Source organism: Camelus dromedarius, chromosome 21 (assembly GCF_036321535.1).
Source record: "Camelus dromedarius isolate mCamDro1 chromosome 21, mCamDro1.pat, whole genome shotgun sequence".
NCBI classification, from domain to species: domain Eukaryota; kingdom Metazoa; phylum Chordata; class Mammalia; order Artiodactyla; family Camelidae; genus Camelus; species Camelus dromedarius.
The window spans coordinates 7,498,628-7,518,909 of record NC_087456.1 but is presented as its reverse complement, the minus strand read 5'-3'; the positions used below and the strand labels follow the sequence as shown (position 1 = coordinate 7,518,909).

The following is a 20,282-nucleotide window of genomic DNA, read 5'->3' as shown; positions in this document are numbered from 1 at the left end:
AATTTGAGTCGAGGGTTGGGAACACAAACGTTCAAACCATAGTGGGAGAGGAATAACAATGCACCTAAAAGGTGTAGGGACACGTAGACTGGGAAAGATCTCCTGCCCCAGGAATTCAAACCAGAACCATTTCTTCAGATCGTCTTGAAGATGAAACCAGAAAGATGAAAGCCGCCCACAGCTCTCAGTACCAGGGCTGCAAAGTTTATTTCCAGCCAGCAGATGAAGCACAGTTAATAAATGGCCTCTAGAAACCAACACCACTCATCGTGGTTTGAATTTGACTAGGAGTGTTTCTAAGGTTTCTATTTTTGAGTTGTTTGTTTAGCTATTTGAGCAATTTTTGTTTTCATTTCATGTCTTAATTAGCTGTTGGAAAAAGTACATTATCTATTTATCTAGTCACTCCTTAACTACGTTATCAGTTTTAAAACATTGACGTTAATTCCCTGAGGTTTTCTAGGACTAGCGTATTGCAAACCATGACAAATTTTATCTTCCTCTCCAATAGTTATAGCCCCTATTTTTGTTAACTGTTTTACTGCACTGGTTAGAATTTCCAGAGCAATGTCAGATAGCAGTGGGAATGGCATGCTCGTAGAAATTCTTACTTTGTTCATGATTTAATAGCATTGCATCTAGGACCTTACAGTTAAATATTATGCAAAGAGCTGATTTGAGATAAGCTAGTCTTTTTTTTTCTTTAATTGAAGTATGATCCGTTTACGGTGTTGTGTCAATTTCCAATGTATTGCATAATGTTTCAGTCATACACATATATACATATATTTGTTTTCATATTCTTTTTCATTATAGGTTACTACAAGATATGAATATAGTTCCCTGGGCTATACAGAAGAACTTGTTTACCTCTTTTATATATCCTAGTTAATATTTGCAAATCTCGAACTCCCAACTGAGATAAGCTTTTCTTAATCAAGTTAAGAAAGTGTCCTTTTACTACTAACTGGTGATAAAAGTAAAAACAATAAGAAACCAAGAATGGATACGGAAGTTTATTGGATTGAATTGGAAGAGATTTTCCCTGGAATAACAGGTTGTGATGCTGGTTAGCGTTTACTAGAACTCCGTTACCTTTCATTCCTAGGAAACAGCAGACTCAAGGGTTGAATGACGGTGGGCTTTCCAAGTGCACTATTTAAAGTTCTGAGAGCAGAGCAGGATTACTCAGCAGGATACAACCCAGAAAAAGGAAGCGTATGCAAGGTGAGGCCGGAGGGAAAGGGGAATTGGTGGTTGCCGTTTTACTTAAAACGTTTAAGGAAGTTGTTTATTGCCAATAATTAAAGAGCTCAGAGAGACATTTAATCCTAAGGCATTGATCCAAACAGAACTCTGGTATAGCTGATGAAAATCTTTAAAAATTTTTCTACGGAGGGAGACTTCATCACTTTCTCTACTGATTTGCCCAGTGTTTTCATACTTAACGGGAAGTTCTCCCTAACGTCTGATCTGAATCTTTCTTGCTGAGATACAGGTTTATTATTTTTTTTTCCTATGCCTTGCTTAAACAAACAGAGAGACAGACAGACAGACAGACAGACTGTAATTCCCCCACAAGATAAGTGCAAGAACTCATCGGGAACTGTCACTCCATTAAAAAGCCGAGAATTCACACTGCCACTTGAGTGTACTCCACTGGTTCAGAGACAGCAGGGTTCACAAAAGTCCAGAAATTGGGCTTGTGGCTTTTTGGGTTGACATTAACATAATCTGTGGTTTCCTTTATGTTCTCATAGTCCAGGGCAGAGTCATTTCTTCGTCCTCCAGGGGCTGAAAAGACCACTTGTGTGTAGTTCACATCCTTGGTGGCCTTAGGGGGGGATAAAAGAAATATGGGTCAAGATTCCAACCACGTTTGGAGGAGCTATTGAACTCTCACTCAGAGAGGCTTGCCTTAGGCTGGATAGGAAAAAAAAAACCAGGTCCTAGCAGTTGTGGCTGAGAGCAGGGCCAGGGCAACGAGGAAGACTGTCCATGACTTTGCTCCTCATGTCTGTGGGAGTGAATGGCTTTAAGGAAGAAAGACGCGGAGACTCAATCCGGGTGAGGTCAGGACTCAGAGCAGACCTTGCCCAGTGACTGGGACATGGGGAGAAGGAGGTTCCCCGCTTGCACTCTCATTTTTACAGCCCACTCAGACCCACTGTGTCTGGCTGATCTGTGCTGATAGGGCCTGTGAGTGAAAGCCAGGCCACCCTCACCTAAGGATGCTGTAATGACTCCAGAAGCCCCTCCTCCCCTGCTCCCATCTCTGGAGCTGAGTTGAGCCCAGACAGCAGTTGGAGGAGGGCTGGGTTCCCCAGGAGGGTCCCTTACCTGGTGGGTGGGAGGCGAGCTGTCTGAGCTGTCTGAGCTGTCCGAGCTATTGGAGGATGTGTCGCTGTCATCTAGAGAGAAATAGAAACTGTTCTTCTTCTAAAGAAAGCCAGATGGTGTTAAGAGACAAGAGCAGCAATGGAAGGGAGAATGAGACAGAGACAGAGGCAGAGCCAACAACTCAAAGAGGAGGGGGGAAGAGAGATTCAGAGCCCCCCAAAGAGAAAAGAGGAGTAAGACAGAGAAGAGTGGGGAAGGGAGAGGGTCTCCCCAGATAGTCAGGAACGTGTCCGAGGGGCCAGGCACTGCTGCCCTGGCCCGTTCCTTCTGAAAGTGATGTGAAACCCACTAGGCCGGCCTGTGTTTGGGAAGGACTGTCTGTTGGAAGGAGGAGTGGGTGGGGACCGGCTGAGCCACTGTGACCCTTGCAAACAGCTCTGGCCCCAGAAGTCACAGGCACAGCTTCTAGTCTAAACAAACTCCAGGCAGGTGACATGCCTTTTTGTGCCCTGGTTTTGTCCCCTGTAAAACAAGAGGGTTGGATGATGATCTCTGAGGTCCCCGCCCACCAAAAAGTCTCTGATTCTGCCCAGACTCCAGTGATGCTCCTGGACCAGGGATGGTGGTGAGGCCAGTGCCTCTCTCATCCCACTGAAACCCTGAATTAATGCGAGTGGTATCCTCTGATTCCCACACGCGCCGAAGCCTTATTTATCTCGGTGCCGAGGAAGCCTGACAAGCAGATTTCTCCAACTGCGAAGATAAAATTAAAAAGACGGAGCAAACTCAAATCAACCAAGAGATCAAGCAGCGGAAAGAGCAATCTCTAGCGAGTGAGTCTCTTGCTGCGGAAGCAGCAGTTTCCATTGTGTGAATAGTGACCGGCGGGTCTCCAGAGCCAAGCGAGAGAAAACAAGAGGGTGGTGTTCCTGTTGGTTCACTTGTGGGAGGGGCTGTAGATGCCAACCATCACTAACGCTTGTATTTATTAAAACACCCAGATGCTACGGCTGAGGGCAGGCAGAGGTGGTTGAAATCTTGGCTCTGCTGGCAGGCGGAAGAAAAGATGCTATAGTGTCATAAAGACAGGACCAGGGATGGTCCTCAAGCCCCCCTGTAGCCATTCATATATGACCAAAGCTGGGAAAGAATGCAGATCCACACAAACCCAACATGATCTGTCCCACTGGTGAGGACCTTCTGAAAACAGGGGGAGGTGGGGCGGGTATCGGGACCCATTACTGGGGAGGGTGAGGGGAATCCTGGGGCTAGCGGTTTGGACGGGATGGACTGGGGCTGCCACAGGGAGGCTCCTAGGTGTCCAGACATAGAGAATAAGCTTTCTGCCAGGTTCTCCCCTTGCCCCCAGCCCCGGTACTCACCCTGGTAACAGGGCTCAGACACAGGGGTGCTTATCTTTGCCCCAGTCTCCTTTACCTCCTTGGCAGCAGGTGGGTGGTGGTGGGCAGAGCTGGAGATCTGGAGCCTGGCCCTTTTCAATATCCGTTCATTCTCCTTGACTAGAGAGGGCAAAGGTCAAAAGTGGAAGTTCACTGGGTCAGACCCATCCTATCTCTGAGCACAGCTCTCATTAGGGCAAAATGATCAGTGGGATCTCTTCAAATCCCAGCACTCCTCTGCTCAAAGCCTTGCAACGCCCTTTCCTTACTTGGCGTAAAAGCCCAAGTCCCAGCCTGAAGGTCCTCACGGCCTCACTCCTCCTGCCTCGTCCCCGCTGCTCCAGCCACCCCTGCCTCTTTGCTCCTGCTCTTATGAGCAACCACTCTCCTGGTTCATGGCTTTTGTTGGTGTGACTCACTGCTTCACATCCCCCAGGTTTAGACTCGCACATTAGCATCTCAAGGATGCTGATCCCCAGCCATCCACATCTTGCTTTGTTTCATTTTTCTCTCCCCAGCACTTACCATGACCTCACACACATTTTACTTCTGTATCTTTTTTGTTGTCTATGTTCCCCATGGAACATAAGGTCTATAAAGGCAAGGATTGTTGCTTTGTTCCCTGTATATTGAATGAATGAATGGATGACTAGAGAAGTCTGGACTCACACCATCCTGCCCGATGCCCTGTCTTAGCGCAGCCAGAGCAGTATTATTTGATTTTCCCTATTGTAACGCCTTCCCAGGACAGAACTTCCTACTTTCCACTGTAAATCAGATTGAGAACTGAAGCTAATCTCTTAGTCTAACCATACTCCCTCCTGTTGCAATTCAAGGCCATTCTTCACATCCAGTCCCTCGGCGGTGATAAAGAAAACTCACTAGGCTCAGTGGTAGAGTGCATGCTTAGCATGCACGAGGTCCTGGGTTCAGTCCCTGGTACCTCCACTTAAAAAAAAAGATTAAAAAAATTTCCAAGAAAGAAAAAGGAAATTCATTAGGCTCAGGTTAAGTGAGCCCACCCTCGCGAGCATTGCAGGAGCTTGTCTCCAGGTAGAAGGTCTGGGTGTTGGAAGGACCCTGGACCATCATTCCCAACCATAGTTAGGTTGAGTCAGAGTGGGGATTAACGCTGAGAGGTTGGCAAAGTGAGGGGGCATCTGGCCAGCGGATGCTCAAGTAGGTTTTCAAGTGATGTTCAGCTCGGAAGGGGACTCATCATGCTGCAGGCTCAGGATTGGTCCCTGAGGGGGACCAGGAGGAAAGAGAATGTTAAGCCAGTTAGTTACCTATGTGCCTGCTGAGCAGGTAGTTGATGGCTGCGAGGAGGCAGGCCTGCAGGATGAGCGACACCGCTGCCATCACCACGCCGTGCCAGAGCTTCATTTCTCTGTTGGGAGAGGCAGAGGGTCAGGTCAAAGGTTGCAGAGATGCTGAGACAGCTACACACCCATCCCTGCCCCCAGCTAGAGGCAGCCTGCAGGTGTTGCTGTGTGTCTCGGGTCCCTTTCTCTCTTGGGAAGGTTTAGGAGCTGGGGAGGGTGGTGTGCACGCTCAGAAGCCAGGTACATCTGTCAGCAGGATTGGAACCCGAGCTGGCTCTTCCTGGAACACTCACTCCGTCAGCATCATGAGCTCCTCACAGGGCAGCTGTGGGTTGTGAGTGCGGCTCAGTCTCTCTCGGAGGCAGCCGGAAGGGATATGGGTGGAACCACCTGGGTACCTCGTCTTCACGTCGTGCTCCCAGTGGGCTGTCCGGGAGACCTGCAGGAGGCTGCTGAGGGGTCGTTTGCTTTCCTCTCTCCAGATTTCAGTTTCTGAACCTACAAAATAGGCAGTGACAACATTCGCACCTGCCAGCCAGCGGGCACTCGGTGCCAGCCACCATGCTGAGCTCCCGGCACACCCGCCAGCCTATCTGATTTGTAAAATCCCATGACCGATAGATCTCATGACCCTCCTTTCATTAGGAGTGATGCGAGGACGTGTCTGCGATCACACAGATCTAAGATCTATGTCCACACCTACATCCCCAACCATTCGTCTCTGCTCGCGAGAGCCTTAACCTGCTGCTGGAGGCACAAAGGGGTCCGACTGGAGTGAACGCACTGGGAGAGATCCCGTGAAGAAGCTCAGATCTACACACACTTATACAAACACACACACACACAAACACACACACACACACACACTCACATACACACTCACGCACCCTCCACAGCTTCGTTGGGCTTTAGGCCCAGGACTGTGGATGATGCTCTTCAACCCACACGAGTAAGTTTATTCTAAAACTCAGCTAATAATTTCCATCAACGTGTTGCTGAATGCGGAGTGTACTATGACAAAGCCAGGATAGTTTCCAAGCCTTTGAAATGGTGCTTACTTAGCATAATATGGGGCCGCACAGCGCCCACTGTCCTGCTGCAGACGGTCACCGCTGAAAAGCCTTCTATTGCCCATAAGGCTTATTTCCCCAATCGGGGTTTCCAAGTGATAAGAGCAGTGTGGAGAGTCCGGGCATTTCTGTTTTTCCCTGTAGTTCTCACACTGGGGCTATCCAAGTGGGGCTTGGACCGAGTCGGGAGAGAGGGGACGCAGTAACCGGGGAGGGAGGTTGCAGGGTTTGCCATCACCGCCTCCCCGGGGCCGTGGGTGTTGGCCAGCTGGACGTCTCCAGAAAGGAAATACCACCTTCTCCCCTACACTCTTCACAAGCCAACGAGCCGGTCCTTGGGAATTAAGTCAAAAGTTGGGAGCAACATATACCCAATTTAGTCAGCAGATTTGTTTAAGCCCCTCTTTCCTACATAATAAATTCTAGACACATTTTCCAAAGGAACTTAACTCTATCCACCCTTTGTTTTTCAAATTAGATGAACAATGTACACCTAACATCCTCACTCTTAAAGAGTTCTATTTAGTTTAATTTATAAAGATGGATTCAGGATCCAGACTTGGATTCATTACGTATAGACTCAGCGCGTGAAAGGGGTCAGGGGAGATGGAAGGTGGGAATGTTCTAAGTGGGAGAGTTTACCTTTCCCTCCCTCTGCTTCATCCCAACACCCAACACCCTGGTGCCGAGAAGCGCCAGAAAGCCGCCTCCTGCGCGTCAGGGCTTCTGAGGACCCTCCTGTAGGACGGCTGCATTAGCTCGCTCTGGTGCAGGTAGGAAGGGGCCATCGCAAGGCAGGAGGTGGGCCCTGACCCAGACGTCAGGGAAGAGAGGACCTCGAGAAATTACCCGCCTCCCACCTCCTTGAACTCTCAAGACAGGCGGGTAGAAATCCAGCATCCCCCAGTGATCAGCAAACTCCAGAAAGTAAGCTCAGGCACAGGGTAATATTTACAGCGCCAGAACGCTGGAAATAAAACATCACAATGATGAAGATGAAGTGAGAAGGCAATTATTCACAAAAACCCGTGATCTTGCAGGATAAGAGGACTTGATTGAAAAAATGGCGTTGATGTATTTTAAATGCCCTGTTCTTGTCTTATTTTGGATAAGCCTTCCTAAAATTTCAACAGATACTGATTTCTCAAGCAAACTTCAGTACCGATCTTGGGGCAGAGGGTATAGCTCAGCGGTAGAGCACATGCTTAGCATGCACAAGGTCCTGGGTTCAATTCCCCTGTACCTCCATTAAATAAGTAAATAAACCAAATGACCTCCCCACCAAAAAAGAATTAAAAAAAAAAAATCAGTACTAATCCTGATTTCTGGGGCAGCTGCAAAAAGAAGATTGGACTTTACCAGGAAAGTTTTATTATATCACAAAAGACAAGAAAAAGAATCATGGAAAAGGGCTAGAAACTAGGCCAGCATGTGTGGGGAATTGACAATGTTCTTTTTTCAAAGGCACTTTAGTACTGATTACCTCATATTGTGTCTCATTTGTCCTTAATCATAGAAATGGTTCCCCCTCTTCTATCAGATGGGTTGGCTAAGAAGCCACCATAAACCGTGCTCCAAGTTTTAATTCTTTTAAAGCCTCCTCTTTCTCTTTATTTATTAAAAATTAAACAACTAATAGGTATTTGTAATACAAGAATTAAAAATGCAAGTAAGCAAAACATTTCACAGAATCACCCCAAATTTCATTCCATAGTTTTAAAATTATTTTAGTAAAATATATATATATATATATAAATCTACATACATATATAGTCAGTCTGTAGCCATGTATAAATATACATATATACAACCTATTCTAAACATGGCATCATACTGATGAGCAGCATTTCCTCTTCACTTAATACATCGTAAACTTGTCACCAGATCAGAAAAACCTCCACTAAAAAGCCCCAGTCTGGGGCCCCACAGGCCGAATTTGATGCCTAGATGATTTTGTTTGATAACATGCTTTAAGGATTTGTGCGTGGATGCCCTAAGGTGGGCAATGTACTTTTCAGTCCCTGACTGATCCCCGAAGGCATTTGAGTTTGCCACTTTCAGTTTTACAGCATCAGTTAAAATTACTACTATTCCACGTTACCGGTATTTTTCTGATACCCTCTCCAACATTCAGAGGCAGACAGTTCCTCGTTGTCTAGAATCGTTATGCGGATTTCCAGACACTCAGCATCCTGGGAGACCACCAGTAACAGGTGTAACAGGTTAATGTGACAACCAAAATGACCAATAATGACCTCACACATTTCCAAATGTCCCCCTGAGGCAATCGCTCTTGCCCCTAGTTGAGAATCACTGCATAAAATAAATGTTCCATCATTTAAAAATCAGTATCTTATTTTGTCTGTTTATGCAAAACTATGTTGCTTACCCTTCCTTGCATAATTTTAATATACTACGAGCATCTTACTGGCCAAATGACACACAGTACCTGTCAACATATAGCATAAAAATCCGATCTCAAGGTGGATCCAAGTTCTGTTCCCTTCTAGGTGTAAATTATTGAACGTCTCTGTGTCTCAGTTTCTGTACCTATAAAATGGGCCAATGGTAGCATCTACCTCACAGAGTTCTTGTGTGGACTCAGAGAGTTGTGATGTTTGTAAAGACCTAAATACAATGCCCAGCATGTGGGAAGCACTCAGTAATTATCAATTATCAGGTTTTATTCAATCCTAAAACATTTCACCAAGATGGAGACTCAGAGCAGTGCAATATATTAAAATTGGGTTGGTCTATTTTAGGAAACTTATGCACTCATTTTGAGTACAGTTTGTAGATAAAGTCTGGGCAGGATGAGGTATGAAAATTACGACAGATGTCATTATTTAAGTGGCTAATGGCCCCTAACCGCAATGAGCAGGTTGCTCCTTGGGGTCCAATTGCAGATTGCTGATCAGACAGGCGGCAGAAACATCTGCTCCTTTGCGTGCACGCGCGCGCACGCACACACACACACACACACACACACTCACATACACTAGACAACCGGGAAATGAGCAATTTGAGGTAATTATGTTGTGAAATTATGCCTGGACCATGTGAGAGTTTGGTGTGCCTCGTTCCATTGGCAGGATGGAACTGTCCTGCCCTCTTTCGGGTTTTGACACCCAGCCCCACATTACTGTAGTGTCCTGCCAGGTGCCGCCAAACCACGTGTCAGCAGAGGGCTAAGAGCATTTCTTCTGTTTGCTTCAGACCTGGTGGCAATACTGAGACTTCCAGTCAGGGATGGATTCTATTTTATTGTTTCCTTTTCTCTTGATAAAGAGCTCTCTCATGCTCTTTCTAGTAGGCACAGCATAACAAAAGAGGTGAAATAAAGAGCTTTGCTGTCTGACCCCATGCTTTCTTTGGGTAGATATGTTCTAGAAAGAGTACTTTAAAACAAAACCACAACCGTAGATGATTTATATGAAAATCATATGGATTAAAGTAATTGTAATTAGTATTGCCAGGCTGACTTGATCAATCGTTTATCTTTTTTTTTTTTTTAATTTTTCTTTTGGTAGAGGAAGTAATTAGGTTTATTTATTAATTTTCCTTTTTTTTTTTTTAAATGGAGGCACTGGGGATGGAACCCAGGACCTTGTGCATGCTAAGCGTGTGCTCTACCACTGAGCTATACTCTCCCCCACCAAAGGGTTTTTTTATAAAGCTTTTAAAAAGAATTTTTGGTAATCTTCATTAATTTATTATTTTTAAAATGAACACTTTGAGCTATAACACAGGTGTATGCTATAGTAGAAAGAGAACAAGACAGGGAGACCAGGGCCTGGCTCCTCCTCCTGGCTGTCATTTGCCACCTGCGTAACCTGGGACAGGTAGCGGTCCTTTCTAGGCTCAGCACTTGACAGTCTTCCTAAGATTCTTTCTAGACTGAAGTAGAGAAGCAGAAAGGGAAGTGTAGTGGATGGAAATGGAATATTTTGAAAGAAAAAAAATTTGTTTCCATTTTATAATCTCATCCAGCCTCCTTCACATTACTAGACTTTTCCCCGCTAAATTAATATGCAGTTTTGAAGAATCAAGAAAAGAAGGAAACATAAATAAACCAAACTAATCATGAATATAACCACAGAAACAGAGGAGGTTAAAAATTGTGAGATTACTAAGATTGTCCTTTCATGAAACCTCAGTAAAATTAATGATTTCCTAGAAAAATATAAATTAGCAAAATTCATTCCATAAGGCAGAACAAACTTAAACAGATGAAAACCAAAACAAAATAACAAGAAAGCAGGCTGGGAAGCAGCCTGGTATCCAGCTGCTAAAGGCAGAGAACTTGGAGCCAGACAGCTTGGGTTCACATCCCAGCTCATTCTCTGCATGAGTTTGGTCTAGTCATTCAACCTCTCAAAACCTCTGTTTTCTTACCTATAAGAAGAGAGTGATAATAACTAATTCTCAGGATTAGATAAGATGAATATAAATGACATCTACTTCTGAGGATGAAATAAGATTAGGTATGTGAAGCAGCTATTATAGCTTCTGTCACATAGCAAAAAGCGTCCAACAAATGGCCACTATTACACTTAATTTTTATGCTATATGAGAAGATCCAAGGCACAGAGAAAGATGGAAAACTCTCCATGCTCATCTCACTTATGAGTACAGAGGTAAATACATGATAATATCAAAAGTTATTACAAGGATGTCCAGGAAATCAATTATTACAATAATGAGAACTAATGTTGAGTATTTGCAATGTGCTGTTTTAATCCTCTTGCTCTAATAGACGTTATCAGCATTTCCTAGATGAGGACAGTGCAGCTCAGAGAGGTTGAGCATTTGCCCTGGTCCCCCCACTGGAAGAGTCAAGTTTTAAACTCAAGCCCATCTGACTCAAGGGTCTAACTGTCAATCATGACACACAACTGTTACAGCATATAAATACAACAGTGCAGTTGGGGCCGGATTTTTAAATGATGAATTTTTAAATGATGATCTCAGTAAAATGCCCAAGAACATTCGATAAAATTGAATGCTCGTTTTTTTTTTAAGTTAATAAAATTAAAATGTGAGGATTGTTTCTTCTTCTAATAAAGAATAGCCCTTCTATACCAATAACCAACATCTTACCCAATGGTCAAATATCTCAGCAGTTATGTGAGAACAAGGATGTCTGCTGTAAGCATTTTTAAAAGTTAGTCCAAGAAACTCTAATTTCTAGAAGTTGGAAGTTCCTCCAACCTATAATAATAATATTGAATATTTATTGAGTGTTATTTTCTGCAGCAGACGCTTTTGCATGTATTAACTCGTCAGATTCTCACAACCATCGTAGGAGGTAGGTATTATTATTATTTCCATTTTACAGAGGGCAAACTCAGACTCAGAGAAGTGAGGTAAGTTGGCCAAGATAATGAGAAGAGTTAATGGGGTTTTGTGCCCAGACAGGCTGATGATGGAGCCTCAACTAAAAACTGATGTATGAAAGAAATGGGGCAAGGAAAAGTCAAGTTTCTCTTTATTTGCAAAAGATGCGATTTTTTGAAGACATCCCCTCAAAAATCAATTGAAAAACTAGTGAAATTAATGAGACTGCTCAGGAAAGTCCTGAGGGCATGATGAATATTCTCAAGTTACCAGCCACCCTTTCTATTATTCTAGCAAAAGACAGAAAATGGAATTGGGGGCAAGGGGAACCAGGAGCCTTAGCAACTATCACAACCAATGTATCTAAGGACAATTTTCATTATAAGAAAGTTATTGTGAAGAAAATGGTAGAAATTTACTAAGAAATCTAAAAGACTTTAATAGAAACGCATATATGATGTTTCAGATTGGGAGGGTGGAGGCTAAGAAAAAAATCACTTTGAAACCGATTTATTGGTTCAATATAATTTCAATCAAAGTTAGAGTGAGAATTTTTTAGACCTCAAAATTATTCAGAAGTTTATCCGGGAAAAAATAATTACAATCCAGAAGGGTTGAAACAGGTTTGACAATGAATTGTGACAAAGTGGGTTCCAGACATACCACTTTTTAAAAGTAGTCTAGACTTGTGAAATCTGCCTATATGTATAACATATATTATAGAAGTGGTTCACAAAGCAGGGGGAGGTAAGGAAAGGGTTACTTAAGAAATGTTGCCCACAGGGTAATAGTTAACTACCTAGAAGGAAAAGAAAAATATCTTAGATTCATATGTGGCATACCAAAATAAATTCCAAAGGGACTATGGAGGTAAATATTTTTAAGTTGCGATATTAAAATTAGAAGGAAATAGAATTGGATATTCACATATTCAATAGTATTCATTAAATCCCCAGATGAGAGAAGAATTTCTCAGTTTGTATGAACAGTAGAAATCACAGAAACCAAGAGCGGATGAGGCCGGAGCCCACACCACACATACTATTTAAGAAAAACAGATTCTGCTCTAAAATATTAAAACTTAATATGTTAAAATAAAATTTAAAAGCAAACAGGCAAAAAGAAAAACTAGAAAAAGTATGTACAACACATAACTTTAAAAGATTTTACTTTTTTTTTTTTTTTTTTTTTTTACAAAAATTGTTAAGAAAAACCCTTGCACTTCCCAAGTGATAAACTGGTAAAATTCCTGAAACAAACCATTCACAAACAATCTGGAATGAGACCAAAGCTGTCACTGCAAGGTAGCTCTACCCAGAGTGGTTGATAAAAGTGAAAAAAGCAGAACAATCTAATTGAAAACCAAAAATGAAGTAAATTAGGGTAAGGGTATAGAAGGGGATACTATACAGACATTTAAAATTATGTTTAGGAAAAATTAATCCGGGGAAGCCTGTTCTGTGAAAAAGTACAAGACGGTTATGTCTAGCCTGCACTTTATTGTGTACATATGATCCACAATATGATCACAACTCTGTAAAATGTAAACATAAAAAGAATGAATATTTGTAAAGGAAGTAAACTCTGCATTATCAAAAATTTTTGTCTCTTAGTTTAGCAATAACCCCCACCATCAATTCACCTGATTCAGTTCACCAAATCCAGATTAATTGGTTGACAATAACTTTGCATATCAAATATAGATTTTCTCATGAATACAAATTTATGGAAATTAAATTGGGGCTTCTCTTTAAATATGCTTTGTTCAAAAATGGAAAATGGAGGGAAATGTACCTAAATGTTAACAAAACTGGGTATTGAAATGTTGTGAATGATTTTTCCAATCAGGAAAAAAAAAATATTTTAAGAGCATGGAAACAATCTCAGAAATTCTCAGTAGCTTAAATTAGCATGAGACCAAATTTATCTACATAAACATTCTATTCACATCTAAATTGTATCTCACCATATTAACAGAACATTGAGATAATCAGCTGCATGTCTAAATTTCAGTCAATCAAATACGTATTGAATGGTCTGTGTTGCATGTCCTGAAATACCCTGATGGCCATGAAGAAGGGGAGGATGCTATCTGAACTTCCAAGAGCTCATATTGTACTGGGAAAATCAGGACATTAATGTGCAAAAAATCAAAACACACACGAGATGCCACAATGAAATATGATGAATTGTCAGAAGGAGTGGTATCAATAATATGTCATGTTTCAGAGGAAAAAGACATCTCCAAGCAATAGGATATTCAGAGAGGAGCACTGAGAGGGTATCATCTGAAGAACAGGCAATGGCTGGGTTGAGTCAGGGGCATCATACTCCAGTTAATGGTGTCTGCCAACCCCGGCTGTAGGGGACAGCTTTAGTTGGAACTGATTGTCTTCAACAAGGTTCAGTATAGATTCGACCACATGGGAATAAGAGGACAATGAAGAAAGCTCAGTACATCACCAGGCAACGTCACAGGTAGGGGCCGGAGAATGGCGCAGTGCAGGGACTTAGTGGCCAGAGGGACTGGGCTGGGGATTCCCAGTGCTAGCCTTCCTTGCTGTGAGTTGCTTTCTCTTCAGGCCTCAGTGTTTTATGGGAAAAATGAGGATGTCACCTGTTTCCTTTTTTTTTTAACTCACACATGTCATGTGCTTACTACTCGCCAGCATCATGCAAAACATTTTGCTTAAATTATCTTACTTAACCCTCAGAATAGCAACTTTATGAGATAGATAACTGTTGTTGTCCCCATTTTACTGTATGAGACAACCAGGCTTGTCTTGCTGATTTAGTCTTGGCACTAAGTTGCATGCATCTCAAGTAATTGTCTGTAAAAATGCTTCCCCCCAAATCACCAAGTTGCATTTATCTCTAGTATGTTCTTGCAAAAATGTTTTCCCCCAAATTATGAATTAGAAATGTTATGATTATTTGTTTCCCTCCTAAAAACTGGCAGTGCCTGCACCTATATACGTGTGACTGGAGGTGTGGCTTCCACACATGGAGGGGAAAGAATTGAAACCCAGGCTGGTGGGGGCTGGAGCCTTCCCCACACCATGCGCAGTATTTAAGAAGCTTAGTTGAGTGCCTGGCATATGTAGATGCTCAAGAAGGGGTGATCCTCAGACCAGAAGAGAAGATTCAACCCAAAATTTGCTTAACTGTATAAATGCACCCATTTCCATAGGGCTGTGTAAGAAAACTGGGCTCACTCACGATTTTCAGGTGGGAGGTATGAACAACTCAATGTACAAAGCCACATGGTCTTGGAAAGTCCTTGGTCCTAAACAGTCCCTGCTCCTATGACTGTCGCTATGTTCATGTACTGAGGACAGAGAAGGTCAAAGTACCCAGTTGTGAAAAGGAAGGAGATAGGGTCTGTCAAATGCCGCAGAGAAGGGGAGAGCAGAGGGTTAAAGCGTCACCTTTGTCCCGAGTGTCAGGGAAATTGTCTCTGGATTTCCGTCAGCTCTGGTCAGCATGGCAGGGGCCTCTCCCGAGGCGATCGGGACACATCTGGAACAGGAAAGGAGAACCTAGATCAGCATTCCAGCTCAGCAACTTTATAAATGCAGCCACCATGGACACATTGCTTCCTCTCTTGGAGCCTCAGTTTCTCTGTCTCAACACTGGGGGAGGTGAGCTAAATAGATTTAGTTCTGACATTTTGTTGTTCTAGAACACCATGAGTCTAAAATGGACATAAAGGGTGAGACTCAAATTAGCCAGAAATAGCAACTGTGAGTCTCAACCAGATAAGCCACACCTCCAGGCACATGTGTTTATAGATGTGGGTCCTGACAATTTTTTAGGAGGAAAATAAGTCATCCAAAATTTCTAATTAGTAATCTGGGGGAAAGCATTTGCAAGAAAGTACTGGAGATGAATGCAACTTGGTGACCTGGGGGAATTTTTACAGTGACTTGAGATGAATACAATTCAGTGCCAAGGCTAAATCAGCAAGACAAAGAATTGCAAGCAACTTAAGCAGTATTCAGGATTCATCTTGCTAGTTCCTACAAAGCTCCAGGTGAACGGGAGGGGCCAATAAATTTTAGAGTAACTAGACAACTTCTACAGATTATTCTCAGTTTGTGAGCACGTTGGTGGCTGGGATCAGGTCTGGTCCACACTTTAGTTCCACAATCCCTGGCTCAACACTTAGAGACAATGTGTGGGCAAAAGCACTTTGTAACAGTCTGTACACATTGTAATTAAATCAGCTTGCATATAATAAACACTGTTTAAGTTGGCGGAGGGTGGTCAGCAGACAAGCTTAAGGTCCCTGAACCTCATCTTCTACCTTTGTCAATCAGAAAGCCAGCGATCTCCCTCCCAGAATTTGTCAAGAGGGATGAGACCATGGAATCTTCCAGCACTCTTCCTGCCTCATTTTTGGATGTCAGGCCTGTGGGCATGTCTCCTATGCAGTCTAGTGGGGTCTCATGTTTGGAAGGGCCCCCTGATCCGTTTAGTGCTCTGCTGTTGCCATCCTTAAATTCTTAATAATTTTAGACAAGGAACCCCAGATGTTCACTTGCAGGGGGTCCTGCCAGCTACGCAGCTGATCCTACCCAGGGCATTGTATTAAGTAGAGTTGCCAAAGCTCACACAACAAGGTCAGAACACAGAATAAGAGCAGGGCTGGCCAATCACCAAGTCTTCCCTGAGCACCTAGTCTACACTTCTGAGCTGCAGAGATGATGGGGAGAGGCCTGCTCTAAGAATACTCTTCTGCGCTAGAAGACTTTCTGTCACTGACTTCAGTCAAGTTACTCAACACCTTGTGCCTCAGTTTCCTCAACCATAAAGAGAAGCTATTAAAAGCACCTTCGTTTTCAGGGTGGTTGTGAGGATTCAGTGCATTAATCTGTGTGACTCCTGCAAACCACTAAGGATCAACTATTATATTCTGCTGTTGTTGCTGCTGGTTTCTCCTTGCATGGATGTTTACATGACTTCTTTTCTTTGACAGCATGCATTCTCTGATTCCAATTCATAACATTTTTAAACTGCCAGGCTGGTTCCCTTCCCTCCCCTCCACATATTCCGTTTTTTTTTTGTAGCTCAGAATGAGTCTTAAGGAAAAAACTCCTGCAGGGAGATATTCCCTGGGAGCCAGTTCCCAGTTGACTTAAAGAGAGTAATTTATGGCTACTAATGATGGAGGACTGGACTGGGGCAGTAAATGTATATTGCTGATAATCCTCATAGCAACACTATGAGGTGGGTGGTTTAATACCCATTTTACAGATGAGGAAACTGAGGCTTACAAACGTTTAGCCTAGCCGGAGCCTGGAAGGTTACTGCTGCTACTGCAGACACATTTCAGGTCATAGGAGCAAGAGATTAATGCCCGTAAAGCACAAACTGCTGAATCTTAAGCTCAATTCAAGCTGATGGCAACTGAATTTCACACCCCAGAATCCCAGCACAGAAACGGAGAATCTCCTCTGAAACTTCTGCACATACATGCTCACAAGCAGACACACACCCCTCAAACTAATTTAAAATCCTACCTGCCCAAATAATACTTACCCCCAGAACCATGAGAAAGGTCTGATCCCAGCCTGTGTTTCAGTGATGTCCTGATGGAAACATCTCCCTCACCACTCCCCAGGCCCCCCTCGGAAGCTTCTCTGTCATTGGAGGTCAATCACAAATGTTTCATCATTTCCAACAGGGCGAGGGCTTGCTGCTCAGAAGATAATAATCTAGCTCAGTTGAGGAGAGGTGGGGGGAAGCGACAGATAACACCTATCTCTTTCGGAAAGGCTTTACCCTACTGCGCTATGCAGTTTACGTAAACAGAGGTTAGTAGTTTTTTTCTCTCCATGTGAACACACTTTTTTCAATACCACGAATATGCACACAGCCTGGGAGAGCGGAAAGAGCACTGGAGGAGGAGTCAAGAGGCCTGGGTTCAAGTCCCTGCTCGGGCACTAACTTGCTGTATGAGCTCAGAAAATCACTTTCCCACCACGGGACTCACGTTCTTCCTCCACAAAATGAAGAAGTGGGTCTCTAGATATTAGCAAAGGTCCCTTCCAGCTTGCCTCACCTCCGAATCTGTGTGTGATATGACCACAAAGGACAAAGAGAGTGTGTTTGGGGCATATGGCAGCTGATGAGAAGAATTTCTCGAGGCCTTCTTTGCCATCAAACATTAAATGAGGCCAGCCTAAGACGGCTGTTGCAGTTTATATGATAGATACTCTCAGGAAGGGAAGGAAGTTCGATTGTAGGCTTTTGGGGGATATCAGGCTAAACCCCCAAGATCTAAATTTGGGAGTAAAGAAGAACAGGAGGAGGATATGATGATATACAACAAAGACAGCAGAACTTTATGTACTTCTGTGATGTCACCTCCCTCCCTGCTCGGGACAAGATAACCAGTGTAGAATAATGGCTCCTGAGTTAGATATGTTCAGATGTGAAACCTGTCTCTGCTACTTGGTAGCTGGGTGACTTGGGAAAAGTTACTTAACCTCTCTGATTCTCAGTTTTCTCATAGGTTAATAATAAATATCTAATTTTTAAAAATCTCTTAAGTTTGTTTAAAGTTAAATAGTACAAATAAACAGGCAAAGCACTTCACAGTAGCTCCCTTCTGTGGTAAACAACAAATGGTAGCTATTGACATTTTTATTCCCTAACTTATACTTAGAAATCTACCCCTTGGGCTGAGTCTTATTCAGTGTTTTCTGACTTGTGATGTATCATGAGCTCACTGTGGAAATATGTCTGTAGCTGCAGTTTTCTTTCCTTTACATAGTGTATGTTAAGAACACAAAGCCCCAGGTACAAATGTTGTGGTATATTTATACGATGGAATACTACTCAGCCATAAAAAAGAATAAAATAATGCTATTTGCAGCAACATGGATGGACCTGGAGATTGTCATTCTAAGTGAAGTAAGCCAGAAAGAGAAAGAAAAATACCATATGATATCACTCATATGTGGAGTCTAAAAGAAAAAAAAGAAGAAGAAGAAAAGAAAAAAAGAGGACACTAATGAATTCATCTACAAAATAGAAATAGGCTCTCAAACATAATGAACAATCTTACAGTTACAGGGGAAAGGGTGAGAGAAGGGATAAATTTGGGAGTTTGAGATTTACAAATGTTAATCACTACATATAAAAACAGATAAAAAAAACAAATTTCTTCTGTATTGCACAGGGAACTATATTCAGTATCTTGTGATAGCCTTTAATGAAAAACAATATGAAAATGAACATATGTATGTATACGCATGACTGGGACACTGTGCTGTACCCAGAAATTGACACATTATACCTGACTGTACTTCAACAAAAAATATATAAATAAGTATTTGCTGAATAAAAAGAAAAAGCACAAAGCCCCATTTTTACTCAAAATTTAAGAATACATGGAACGCTGGAAGCTGTACAGAGTGATTGCCTAACTGGGTTTTCCACACCCTCCAGGTTCCCCTGCTACTGACGACATACACCTCTCTGCCGAGGTCTCTCAGTAATTAACTCTAACTATAGTTAATCTACAGGAATCAAGCCAAAATTTTTGACCCATTGCTTTGATTCCCCTTTTACCTGAACCCGCTGTAGATATGGCAGCAGCCAAAGTTGGCTAACATTCACAACACTCTGCTCTTCTGTGTGGACCACTCCTGGACCAGAACTTTCCATGATGCCACTCCACTGCTTACAGTATCATGTAGGTGTTCAGGATCTTTGAACATGACATATTTTGGGTCCTCCATGTGTATACTCTCACTAGGACAGTGTGACAACAATACAAAGTCCACTGAACTTGGACCTCAGCGACCTGGAGAACTGAGGCATTTGACCCCTCTGGATAGCGATTTCTTCATATATAATTATAAGGAGTTTCAATTTGATCATCCACGACTCTGCTCTAAATTGAGGGTCTATGTCTTACTCTACTGATCCACAGTCACCTGAACTCCACCTGCTTCTAGTAGGTGTTCAACCAGTGTTTGTGGTTTGGATAAGTGAGTGGATGTTACACACACCTGGCGCAGGCCCGCATCTCACACACTACCTAACTACATGCAAACACTTGCTGAAGACGAGACGATGATTTGCTCTGCAAGGCACTTAGTCTCTCCTCCCCAGAGGCCACTGGTGCTCCTTGGGAGGTCAGCACCCAGGCCTCCTTCCGCCAAGACCCGCGTGAGATGGTCCTCCTCTCTCTGCTTTGAGCTGACAGACTCCAGGCCTAAAGGCAGGATTCGAGAGGAGATCAGACAGTGATAAATGAAGCCCTAACATCTGTACCATCAACAGGAAGCTACTTCTGAAAGCTTATCATCTGGTGGAGAAGGAGCAGCGGCTGATGGAGGTCGATAACTCACTTTCACATCCCATTTCGTAAGACCACATCCCTCCCAGGCTTTCCCGTTGCACGGTGCTGCTGACCTTCGTGGGGCGTGGTGTCTCACAGAGAACACAGCTGCTTTCTACAGGAGAATCAATTCTCTCTCCCCGCTTTTAAGGGAGGGAAATGATGTGTCAACAGGATTCAGGAATTTTTGGAAAGGGGAAAAAAGTAAACTTACTCATGACCCAATCATCCTATACATTTTCACATAATGCTTTCCCTGCCTACTTGTGTGTGTGTTTTTAAAAATAGCTTCCCAAATTGTTTTCCACATTATAACGAATGAGCTTTTAAAACCTGCAATTCTGGTTCTGTCACTCTCTGCTTACAAGTCTGCAGCGGCTTCCTGTCACACTTAGATCCTGAAGGAGAGCTACCCTCTTGGCTGGACCTCAGGTGCTTTGCTTGCTTTTCTCTTTTC

General features: G+C 43.1%; 1 protein-coding gene across 1 annotated transcript; it reads right to left on the bottom strand.

Moving 5' to 3' along the window:
- Positions 1-1,001: 1,001 nt before the first annotated feature.
- On the bottom strand, positions 1,002-17,270 carry RHEX (regulator of hemoglobinization and erythroid cell expansion). The gene is made up of 7 exons (XM_010991351.3): positions 17,014-17,270; positions 14,901-14,991; positions 5,359-5,563; positions 5,030-5,130; positions 3,723-3,860; positions 2,341-2,411; positions 1,002-1,834 (listed from the first exon to the last, which is right to left on the bottom strand). The coding sequence occupies exons 3-7, from the start codon at positions 5,370-5,372 to the stop codon at positions 1,634-1,636; spliced, it is 525 nt and encodes a 174-aa protein (XP_010989653.1). The 5' UTR covers positions 5,373-5,563; positions 14,901-14,991; positions 17,014-17,270; the 3' UTR covers positions 1,002-1,633.
- Between the last annotated feature and the right edge of the window lie 3,012 nt (positions 17,271-20,282).